General features: G+C 42.2%; 1 protein-coding gene across 3 annotated transcripts in view; it reads right to left on the reverse strand.

Annotated features, from left to right (window-relative positions):
* Positions 1-3,453: 3,453 nt before the first annotated feature.
* Positions 3,454-12,929, reverse strand: part of LOC139765831 (apolipoprotein D-like) — a 342,288-nt gene continuing 332,812 nt past the window's right edge. For 2 of the 3 annotated variants that reach the window (XM_071693647.1, XM_071693646.1), the window contains exons 3-4: positions 5,775-5,902; positions 3,454-5,029 (exon numbers count right to left, since the gene is read on the reverse strand). In XM_071693647.1, coding sequence (XP_071549748.1) covers positions 4,927-5,029; positions 5,775-5,902 — 231 coding nt within the window. In that variant the 3' untranslated portion in view covers positions 3,454-4,926. Of the gene's footprint in view, positions 5,030-5,774; positions 5,903-6,026; positions 11,537-12,929 lie in introns of those variants that run through there. The other variant, XM_071693648.1, reaches the window with a different exon arrangement.

Raw genomic sequence — 12,929 nt, forward strand, 5'->3', positions numbered from 1 at the left:
CTTTACCAAACTCAGTCATCAGCTTCTGCACTTTCTCACATGAATCAGCCACCAGCTCTGTATCATCAGCGAACAACAACTGACTCACTTCCCAAGCTCTCTCATCCCCAACAGACTGCATACTTGCCCCTCTTTCCAAAACTCTTGCATTCACCTCCCTAACAACCCCATCCATAAACAAATTAAACTACCTAATCTGAGCTTTCGAGGAGGATCAGCACTCCCCACGTGACTCCTTCTTCTGTTTCCCCTTTTAGAAAGTTGAAATACAAGGAGGGGAGGGTTTCTAGCCCCCCGCTCCCATCCCCTTTAGTCGCCCTCTACGACACGTGAGGAATGCATGGGAAGTATTCTTTCTCCCCTATCCCCAGGGATAATATATATATTGAGGATTGGCGGAATGCGTGCATAGTGCCATTGTACAAAGGCAAAGGGGATAAGAGTGAGTGCTCAAATTACAGAGGTATAAGTTTGTTGAGTATTCCTGGTAAATTATATGGGAGGGTATTGATTGAGAGGGTGAAGGCATGTACAGAGCATCAGATTGGGGAAGAGCAGTGTGGTTTCAGAAGTGGTAGAGGATGTGTGGATCAGGTGTTTGCTTTGAAGAATGTATGTGAGAAATACTTAGAAAAGCAAATGGATTTGTATGTAGCATTTATGGATCTGGAGAAGGCATATGATAGAGTTGATAGAGATGCTCTGTGGAAGGTATTAAGAATATATGGTGTGGGAGGAAAGTTGTTAGAAGCAGTGAAATGTTTTTATCGAGGATGTAAGGCATGTGTACGTGTAGGAAGAGAGGAAAGTGATTGGTTCTCAGTGAATGTAGGTTTGCGACAGGGGTGTGTGATGTCTCCATGGTTGTTTAATTTGTTTATGGATGGGGTTGTTAGGGAGGTAAATGCAAGAGTTTTGGAAAGAGGGGCAAGTATGAAGTCTGTTGGGGATGAGAGAGCTTGGGAAGTGAGTCAGTTGTTGTTCGCTGAGGATACAGCGCTGGTGGCTGATTCATGTGAGAAACTGCAGAAGCTGGTGACTGAGTTTGGTAAAGTGTGTGGAAGAAGAAAGTTGAGAGTGAATGTGAATAAGAGCAAGGTTATTAGGTACAGTAGGGTTGAGGGTCAAGTCAATTGGGAGGTGAGTTTGAATGGAGAAAAACTGGAGGAAGTGAAGTGTTTTAGATATCTGGGAGTGGATCTGGCAGCGGATGGAACCGTGGAGGCGGAGGTGGATCATGGGGTGGGGGAGGGGGCGAAGGTTCTGGGGGCCTTGAAGAATGTGTGGAAGTCGAGAACATTATCTCGGAAAGCGGAATTGGGTATGTTTGAAGGAATAGTGGTTCCAGCAGTGTTGTATGGTTGCGAGGCGTGGGCTGTGGATGGAGTTGTGTGCGGGAGGATGGATGTGCTGGAGGTGAGATGTTTGGGGACGGTGTGTGGTGGTTTGGTCGAGTGAGTAACGTGGGGGTTAGAGAGATGTGTGGAAATAAAAAGAGCGTGGTTGAGAGAGCAGAAGAGGGTGTTTTGAAGTGGTTTGGGCACATGGAGAGGATGAGTGAGGAAAGATTGACCAAGGGGATATATGTGTCGGAGGTGGAGGGAGCAGGGAGAGGAGGGAGACCAAATTGGAGGTGGAAAGATGGAGTGAAGGGGATTTTGTGTGATCGGGGCCTGAACATGCAGGAGGGTGAAGGGAGGGCGGGGAGTGGGGTGAATTGGAGCGATGTGGTGTACCGGGGTTGACGTGCTGTCAGTGGATTGAATCAGGGCATGTGAAGCGTCTGGGGTGAGCCATGGAGAGCTGTGTAGGTATGTGTATTTGCGTGGGTGGACGTGTGTATATGCATGTGTGTGGGGGGGGTTGGGCCATTTCTTTCGTCTGTTTCCTTGCGCTACCTCGCAAACGTGGGAGACAGCGACAAAGTATAAAAAATATATATATATATATATATATATATATATATATATATTATATATCTAGTGTGAGTGTGAACAAATGGGGCCTTTGGTGTCTTTTCCTAGCGCTGCCTCGCACACATGAGGGGGGAGGGGGTTGTTATTCCATGTGTGGCGGGGTGGCGATGGGAAGAAATAAAGGCAGAGGGTATGAATTATGTACATGTGTATATATGTATATGTCTGTGTGTGTATATATATGTGTACATTGAGATGTATAGGTATGTATATTTGCGTGTGTGGACGTGTATGTATATACATGTGTATGTGGGCGGGTTGGGCCATTCTTTCGTCTATTTCCTTGCGCTACCTCGCTAACGCGGGAGACAGCGACAAAGCAAAATAAATAAATAAATAAATAATATTTACTTATCAATTTGCTTTGTCGCTGTCTCCCGCGTTTGTGAGGTAGCGAAAGGAAACAGACGAAAGAGATGGCCCAACCCACCCCCATACACATGTATATACATACACGTCCACACACACAAATATACATACCTATACATCTCAATGTACACATATATATACATATATACACATGTACATAATTCATACTGTCTGCCTTTATTTATTCCCATCGCCACCTCGCCACACATGGAATAACATCCCCCTACCCTCCTCATGTGTGCAAGGTAGCGCTAGGAAAAGACAACAAAGGCCCCATTCGTTCACACTCAGTCTCTAGCAGTCATGTAATAATGCCCGAAACCACAGCTCCCTTTCCACATCAAGGTCCCACAGAACTTTCCATGGTTTACCCCAGACGCTTCACATGCCCTGATTCAATCCACTGACAGCACGTCGACCCCGGTATACCACATCGATCCAATTCACTCTATTCCTTACCCGCCTTTCACCCTCCTGCATGTTCAGGCCCCGATCACTCAAAATCTTTTTCACTCCATCTTTCCATCTCCAATCTGGTCTCCCACTTCTCCTTGTTCCCTCCACCTCCGACACATATATCCTCTTGGTCAATCTTTCCTCACTCATTCTCTCCATGTGCCCTAACCATTTCAAAACACCCTCTTCTGCTCTCTCAACTACGCTCTTTTTATTTCCACACATCTCTCTTACTCTTACATTACTTACTCGATCAAACCACCTCACACTACATATTGTCCTCAAACATCTCATTTCCAGCACATCCACCCTCCTGCATACAACTCTATCCATAGCCCACGCCTCGCAACCATACAACATTGTTGGAACCACTATTCCTTCAAACATACCCATTTTTGCTTTCCGAGATAATGTTCTCGACTTCCACACACTCTTCAAGGCTCCCAGGATTTTCGCCCCCTCCCCCACCCTATGATTCACTTCCGCTTCTATGGTTCCTTCCGCTGCCAGATCCACTCCCAGATATCTAAAACACTTCACTTCCTCCAGTTTTTCTCCATTCAAACTTAACTCCCAGTTGACTTGACCCTCAACCCTACTGTACCTAATAACCTTGCTCTTATTCACATTTACTCTTAACTTTCTTCTTCCACACACTTTACCAAACTCAGTCACCAGCTTCTGCAGTTTCTCACATGAATCAGCCACCAGCGCTGTATCATCAGCGAATAACAACTGACTCACTTCCCACGCTCTCTCATCCACAAGAGACTGCATACTTGCCCCTCTCTCCAAAACTCTTGCATTCACCTCTCTAACAACCCCATCCATAAACAAATTAAACAACCATGGAGACATCACGCACCCTGCCGCAAAACGACATTCACTGAGAACTAATCACTTTCCTCTCATCCTACTCATACACATGCCTTACACCCTCGATAAAACTTTTTACTGCTTTAACAACTTGCCTCCCACACCAAATATTCTTAATGCCTTCCACAGAGCATCTCTATCAACTCTATCATATGTTTTCTCGAGATCCATAAATGCTACATACAAATCCATTAGCTTTTCTAAGTATTTCTCACATACATTCTTCATCAAGCTCTCCTCATTCACTCTCTGCATATGTCATCTAACATTTCATATCCAGCACATCCACCCTCCGATGCACGTCCTCATGCACAGTCCAAGCCTAACAACCAAACATGTTTCTGGGAGTTCTGTACCTCCAAACATACTCCTTTTTTGCCTTCCTGGATAACAACCTCTCTTTCCACATGTCTTTCAATGCTCCCACAACTTTTGCCCCTTCACCCACTTTATGAATCACTTCTGCTTCCATGGTTCTATTTGCTGTCAGATCCACTCCTAGGTATTTAAAATACTTCACTGTCTATCTATACTATGATGCCCATTCCCTCAGGGAACTATCAAGGGTATGGCCATGGCAAAAGGGTCTCCACTTATCCCTGAATGAAATGGGATCTGCATGTTTTGGCAGGCTTCTTAATGAGTCTACATGTGCACTTTGGTTAAAAAATAAATGCATCCTGTCTGGAGCAGATCCATCCCTTCTGTGCGTACCTTTCCAGACAGGTCTCGGTTTCATCTAAAAATATTTGATGTGAATTACATGAAATAAAGTCACAGAATTAAAAGGAAATTATGATATGATTGCCATCTCAAAATCTTGGTTGGATATCAGTAATAAAGATTTCCTTGCCAAATACTCAATTGCAGGGTATACTCTATTACACAGAGATTGGGGAAAAAAGTAAGCGATGGTGTCCTGCTCTTTGTTACAGCTCATTTAATTACTATGGTAAAAACTGTTGAAGCTGTTGAGAAATGGTGACTTCATTTTTTAGGAAAGTGAGACAAGGAAGGATACCAAACATGAGAGAAATGGGAAGAGACAGGATGATAAGGGACATGTGAGGTATCAAAGTCCCAAGGGAAACAGAAAACAAGATGAAGAACAAAGAGGAGTATAAATTAAAATGAAAGGCTCATGAAATATAGAAAATGAGACCGAGGAACAAGGGCAGAGAATAAGAATAAAAAAAAAAGATGAGGAACACCAAGTTAATAGTGAGTATAAATTTTATGAGGAACAATACTAACGGAAATCGATGCCAAAGGAGACAAACAGCTTGGCCTCGCCACTGTCAGGGTCCACAAACTGTGCCTCTGCCTCTATGCTGTTAGGTTTATCACCAATGCTGCAAAATTCAGTACAGTTACTATATACTCTTGAAAATACTATATAGCTTTTAGACATTCAAGGCTCTCATATACCTTGTTCTGCATGCCCTACCTATTGCACTTAAAAGCTTTCTTAGCTTATTTCTACCACCATACCTTAGAAGCAGAGTTGAATTTTTCAAAAGTTCTTCACATCAACCTGTATATGCTTCCATACCCTACATGATGGATTTAAAAATATTTCAGGTGCCACACAAGGAATTTGCTATTAACACCACAACTTGACTTTTCCACAACCTTTAGGCTGGCCATAGATGCCAACCTAAGCAAGAATGAGTCACTGGAGCTGCCTGGAAGCCTCAGTAACCCACTTGTGGCCACAGTGGCAACTCAAGAACTGTGGCACCTAATGCCCACATCCTCTTCACCCTTACTTGGGATAGGTCAACCTGATAAATAATGTGTTTTCCTAAACTAAAAGTGCTTAATTCTTGATTCATAAGTATACACAAAATATAGAATTGCATAGTTACTGCAAAAACAAGACATAAATTGAAAAAATCCACTTTACACTGAACTTAGCAAGTCATCATATATCAACTGCATGTACGTCAAGGTAAACCTGTTTATAAATACTGCATCTCAAGTAATATAGATTACAGGATATATATTTCACTTCAAGACCTGAGTGCAAAAGCACTTATATCAACCACCTTCCAAAGACACACTTCTTTCGAGGAAACTCTTGTAAGATCTACTTACACACCAATTTGCTCATTAACGACACCAATTTTGCCACTGCCCTTGTCAGAGTACGTGGCAGTGATGCAACGGCCGCCTATCTCGAAGATGGCAAAATACTTTTCTATCTCATACCATTTGCCCAAGTACTGAAAAAAGAAAAAAATGTGAAGGTCAACATCTGATATATGTTTTTGAAGAAGTACAGCTTATGAGAGGAGGTAATAGTTATTAAGCACCCAATGACCAGAGGTAAATTACCAATAACACTACCTGTGTCTCAGGAGGGTTAGTGACAGCTGCGTAGGGAGCCAGCACCTCAGTGGCTGTCAAGTTGCACTCCTGATCTAGGTAGCTGTCTTCCTTTCTGTTTAACCCACACATGGACTACTGGCACTCTATCCACAAACATAAAATCTCTCCTTGCCATATATACCACTTGACAACACTTTGTAAGTCTAGATTTTCCTGCGGTGACCACTATGCGCTAACCCTGCCTTTTGGCAAAATGGGAGAAGCAGTAGATAAAAGTAAGTCAGAGCACTTAGACAGGAGCATTAGGTTGAAACATTAGGTAAAAGTAGTAGGTAGGAACATTAGGCAGGAGCATTACATAAAAGTAGTCAGGTATGAGCCTCTGCAAACACTGCAGTACAGTTGCCCTGTGCCAGTGGCCTGGTTATGGTGAGGAACTAAAGGCTAAGATGTAGCACTGGAGTTCAATAGTTGTGGAGACTATAAACGTGGCCACCCCTTCCGGGAGTTCCAGTTCAGAACTGGTGTCAAAGATACACATAAATAGATATGGCATATGATGAATTCTGGTTACATATACAAAAGCTAAATAATTTTTCTTCCATGCATAAAGGGAAGAGGAAAAGAATGGCTGTGAAATAAAGAAGAAACAAATTTTGTACTGTCAATAATTTCTAAAAGAATGAACATGTATCACAAAGAAACTAATTCAGTCATCTAAAAATATCTTTTATGGCTATTTTCTGAACATCAGAATAAACCTGCATAGCTGCTGTTGTTCTCCATTATTTCACAAGCTATAGGGCATTCACCTTGCTACTTAAGAAGTCTCAAAGCATTTAGAGCATTGGTGCTTTTTATTACTCTAATGAAAATAAATTGCTTTGCATTACTTTGATTGGTTGTCCTCATAATTGAACATATTTACATTCAAAACCATTCTACCTGACTAAATCCTAAACACTAATCCCTGCAATCCTATACTTGATCTTTATAACCATATCAATGTCTTTACCAACTACATCCTGCGCATAATCAACTAAGATGCTGGCGAGGTAACCTGTCACTTTCTAAGTCCCAAGTTACCCTCTTTGCTAACCATTTACTCTTCGGTACATCACTTCCTCTACATAATCCCTTTAAATCATAATCCTATTGTTATGCTTCCTGATAAACATAATGCTCCAGTAGTTAACGTCTTCTAAAAATTCCTTAACTATTTTTCACAGTAAATATGAGTTCCTTGTACAGCGACGCATCAACAGATATACCTGTTCTTTCCGCAAGTCTTCACATAAAACCTTACCCTTCCCTGTAACCATGGTACAATGTCTTAATACAACCTTACCCTTCCCTGTAACTATGAGTACAATGTCTCTAAGACTTAATCTATGTTTTACTTTTTACATTCATTCACTTATTAAACCACAACCTCTTTGCTAAGCCATGACAATCTAACCACATCTCTTACCAGCCTTTCCTACTGTCCCTTCTTAAAGTCTATTTCCTGCATCAACTCAATATTTAGGTATTGTATCATATATCTAAATCATTACTGATTATAATACGAAAATATTTGACTTGAATTCAAGTATTCTTAGTCATTTTTGTGATTCCCATTTTTATCTTCATCTTTTTCAAGCAAGGGTCATTGCAGTATCCAAAGGGACACTGCAGCAAGCAAGGGTCAATGCAGCATGTGTGGGGACATCACAGCAAGCAAGGGTCAAAGCAGTATGTGAGGGAACACAGCAGCAAGCAAGGGTCAATGCAGCATGTGAGGGGATACTGCAGCAAGCAAGGGTCAAAGCAGCATGTGAGAGGAACGCAGCAGCAAGCAAGGGTCAATGCAGCATGTGAGGGGATACTGCAGCAAGCAAGGGTCAAAGCAGCATGTGAGAGGAACACAGCAGCAAGCAAGGGCCAATGCAGCATGTGAGGGGATACTGCAGCAAGCAAGGGTCAAAGCAGCATGTGAGAGGAACACAGCAGCAAGCAAGGGTCAATGCAGCATGAGGGGATACTGCAGCAAGCAAGGGTCAAAGCAGCATGTGAGAGGAACACAGCAGCAAGCAAGGGTCAATGCAGCAAGTGAGGGGATACTGCAGCAAGCAAGGGTCAAAGCAGCATGTGAGAAGAACACAGCAGCAAGCAAGGGCCAATGCAGCATGTGAGGGGATACTGAAGAAAGCATGGGTTGCTTAACATGAGGGACAATGCAACAAGTAAAGGTCTGAGCAGCATGTAAAGAGACACTGCAGAAGCAAAGGCAAATATGCAACAAGCAAGGAGTTCTGCAGCTAGGAAGGGACACTGCTGTATCAAAAGACACTGCTGTATCAAAAGACAGTGCACTAGACAGAGACATGTACCAGACAAGGGACAATGCACCAAGAGACACTGCACTAGACGAGGGATAGTGCACATTGCAAGAGACATTGCACTGCGCAAGGGATGCTGCACCAAACAAGGGGACACAATACTCACTGTCAATTAAAAGATACAATCTCTCCTCAAGTTTCATGGATAATTTGCTCTATTAAGCTTCATTACTGTTACTTGTATAACTCTGAGGGATAATCTTAGACCTTAATCACTGCCTGAGCCAGGAATGGCTTGTATGAACTCAATTAAAGGGATGTATCAAAACCAGTCAGTCACAACTGAATCTGCATTCTAAAAGCAGACTAGAGATGAAAACACCAGAAAACAGATGTTTTTGGATGTTACGGTAACTTGTTATGGAGTAAGAACAGGGATGCAACACAACTAGAGTTAGAGCTACGAAAAAATACTGTATTTCAAGGATCACAGAGAGAATTACAAAACTAATGAGGAATTAAGAAATCTGAGAAACCCAGTTTATGAATCTGAAATGAAGTGCAATTTATTGGAGGGGAATCAGAAGATACAAAATCAGAGGAAAGAAAGTTAAGCCATTACAAAGCAAGCAAAGTTTGATGGGTCTTCTCTATATGTACTAAAAGTTGTTCAGTTGGAGGACTGGACTAAAATTCATCATCTATTGATGATAATACTGGGCAGAGAGCAATGTCAGCAGGTGTTCAGACAGAGGAAAGAGCAAAAGCACATACAGAACCTATTAGTATCGACAACTCTTCAGTTAGAGGAAAGATCTAAAACACACCAAGAAACTGATGACACTAGAGGGCACGGGAGTAATTTTGGCAGATCAAGAAAGCATCTAAAACAATGAGGAGGAACACTAACCTGACATGACAAAAACATAAGTGCACAGGAAATTATGATGAGCACTTGAAATAATAATATGCATTGTTAAAGATGAAGCAATCAATAAAGTTTATGAGCTAGTTGCTTGAATATTTACAAAAGTGCATAGCAAACAGGAACAGTGCTTGCTAGCAAAACGAGTGATTATACTGAAAGTTTGAGACAGAGGCTGACACTTCTACACTGAAGTCCAGCTGAAAAGTGGGTGGTACCAAAATTAAAAAGATTGGTAAAGCAAGAGGTTAACAGACATAAATCACTGATTATTTTTGGCTTGGAAGATCATACACCAAACAAAGATGAAAGGGGAGAGGAGGAGGTAATGAGTATTACTAGACTGCTAGATGAGATTTCCATTATACAGGACAGCTGAACTGGTGGCTTTGACCCAGATGAAAGGGATGACCAGTTATGGTTATGTTTGACTTGGAGTCATCAAGCCAAGAAATACTTAGGAAAGCTAAGAATATTAAGAGGAACAGTGGAATTCAGTGTGATACTCATCAAATGTAATACATTAAAGGAAAATAGAGAGAGAACCAAAAGGTTTAGTCAGAAGACCACAAACTGCTGATACTATTCGTGGCAAGAGGCCAGAGCAGCCCCAATAGCACTGCAGAGAGGGCAGAACTGTTAGAAGAAAATGTCAGAATGAAAATGTATTCAAATGTTGATCAATGGTAAAGTGGAAATGCCCCCAGTATTGTTGAAATCATGGAGGATTAGCCCTCCAAATAGAAGATATCATGAAGCTTCAAGAAATAGTGGAGGACGGCCCTGTAGCGATGGGCATAGTGGTGTTTATATTATATTATCCACCTATACTATTCTATCTCTGATGCCTGTTCCCAACTAAAACTCTCTCAAGGGGGCGGCCAAAGTAACAGGATCTCTATAACTAGTGAATTCCAGTGATGTTTCTTAGCCTATAGTGCCTCACCTTTAACAGGCCACAGGTAGGGGAGGGGGCAACTCTAGTGCAGTGTTTGCAGAGACTCCTACCAAATGTTCATACTGACTACTTCTAACTAATGCTCCTCTAATACCATTTTGCCAAACGGCAGGGCAAGCGCATATTGCTCACCGTATGAAAATCTAGAGTTACAAAGAGTGAGCTGTGAGTGTTAAGTGCTGTCAAGTGTTATGCATGACTAGAAGAAATTGTATAAATGTGGACAGAATACTAGTAGTCCATGTGTGGGTGAGGCAGAGAAAAAAGACAGCTACCTGGGTCAAAGGAGTGAAACTTGACAACTACTGAAGTGCTGGCTCACTACAGTCATCACGACCCCTCCTAATACCCAGGCAGGTAGTTCTGGTAATATATTTATTTATTCATTATTTTGCTTTGTCGCTGTCTCCCGCATTAGTGAGGTAGCACAAGGAAACAGACGAAAGAGTGGCCCAACCCACCCACGTACACATGTATATACATACACATCCACACACGCAAATATACATACCTATACATCTCAACGTATACATATATATATACACACACAGACATATACATATATACACATGTACATAATTCATACTGTCTGCCTTTATTCATTCCCATCGCCACCTCGCCACACATGAAATAACAACCCCCACCCCCCTCATGTGTGTGAGGTAGAGCTAGGAAAAGACAACAAAGGCCCCATTCGTTCACACTCAGTCTCTAGCTGTCATGTAATAATGCACTGAAACCACAGCTCCCTTTCCACATCTAGGCCCCACAGAACTTTCCATGGTTTACCCCAGACGCTTCACATGCCCTGGTTCAATCCACTGACAGCACGTCGACCCCGGTATACCACATCGCTCCAATTCACTCTATTCCTTGCACGCCTTTCACTCTCATGCATGTTCAGGCTCCGATCACTCAAAATCTTTTTCACTCCATCTTTCCACCTCCAATTTGGTCTCCCACTTCTCCTCGTTCCCTCCACCTCTGACACATATATCCTCTTGGTCAATCTTTCCTCACTCATTCTCTCCATGTGACCAAACCATCTCAAAACACCCTCTTCTGCTCTCTCAACCACACTTTTTATTACCACACATCTCTCTTACCCTTACATTACTTACTCGATCAAACCACCTCACACCACATATTGTCCTCAAACATCTCATTTCCAGCACATCCACCCTCCTGCATACAACTCTATCCATAGCCCATGCCTCGCAACCATACAGCATTGTTGGAACCACTATTCCTTCAAACATACCCATTTTTGCTTTCCGAGATAATGTTCTCGATTTCCAAACATTCTTCAAGGCTCCCACAATTTTCGCCCCCTCCCCCACCCTATGATTCACTTCCGCTTCCATGGTTCCATCCGCTGCCAAATCCACTCCCAGATATCTAAAACACTTCACTTCCTTCAGTTTTCCTCCATTCAAACTTACCCCCCAACTGACTTGACCCTTAACCCTACTGTACCTAATAACCTTGCTCTTATTCACATTTACTCTTAACTTTCTTCTTTCACATACTTTACCAAACTCAGTCACCAGCTTCTGCAGTTTCTCACATGAATCAGCCACCAGCGCTGTATCATCAGTGAACAACAACTGACTCACTTCCCAAGCTCTCTCATCCACAACAGACTGCATACTTGCCCCTCTTTCCAAAACTCTTGCATTCACCTCCCTAACAACCCCATCCATAAACAAATCAAACAACCATGGAGACATCACACACCCCTGCCACAAACCTACATTCACTGAGAACCAATCACTTTCCTCTCTTCCTACACGTACACATGCCTTACATCCTCGACAGAAACTTTTCACTGCTTCCAACAACTTGCCTACCACACCATATGTTCTTAATACCCTCTTGTTCCTTGGCTGCCTACCAATGAACAGGGAGTTATATTACCAGTGCCACCCGCCTGGGTATTGGGAGAGTAGCCACCTGAAGCAGCCACCATGATCATGTGTTCTGAGCACCCAATGCACCTAGAAACCTCATGTTTACCCTACATTTTCTTGCTTCCAGGCTAGAATTCGGGATTTCTCCTTGAAGCACAGGTGAAAGAAATGAAAAAAAAAAAATAAGTGAAGTTTCTATAATGAAGTGACAGCCTGGAAGAGTAAAAAAGAAGAATATCACTCCTTCAATATAGCCTGAGGAATAATAAAGTAGGCTGTTGGTGCTCACACGATAAGAAACACTAATCTCAGTGACCAGATGTAAAAAGATTTCACCCTGAGAGCGTCATATGCTTGTAACCACAATATCACCTTTAAGCTATATGGTGGACAGACAAGGCTTTTTGCGGACACTGTAGCCTGGGAGGCAAATAGTCTGGCATAAAACAGAAAAGCTTTAAAATATACTGATATGGAAAATATCTAGTATTCTATTCACACCCTAAGTATAGCCAAAACTAGTTCAATTTAAGTAAGGCCAAAACTAGAATATGCGTCTAGTCACTACATCTAAAGAAGCACTTCCATGGTGAAGCTGAATCCCGTTCGCAGCAGCCGGTCCACAGTCCACCCAGTTATTTATCCTCCACAAGGGGCAGGTTGATAAAATGTGTTTCTCTGTGCATAAGAGTAAAGAAATGGCACTTATGTACAAGGCTAAGAGATGGGGCAACACAAGCATCAAACTCTCTCCCTGTGACACAGAAATATTAATCACAAATATTTAAAAAGACCTAACAGAAAAAG

The sequence above is a fragment of the Panulirus ornatus genome, chromosome 56, assembly GCF_036320965.1.
Source record: "Panulirus ornatus isolate Po-2019 chromosome 56, ASM3632096v1, whole genome shotgun sequence".
In the NCBI taxonomy this organism is placed as follows: domain Eukaryota; kingdom Metazoa; phylum Arthropoda; class Malacostraca; order Decapoda; family Palinuridae; genus Panulirus; species Panulirus ornatus.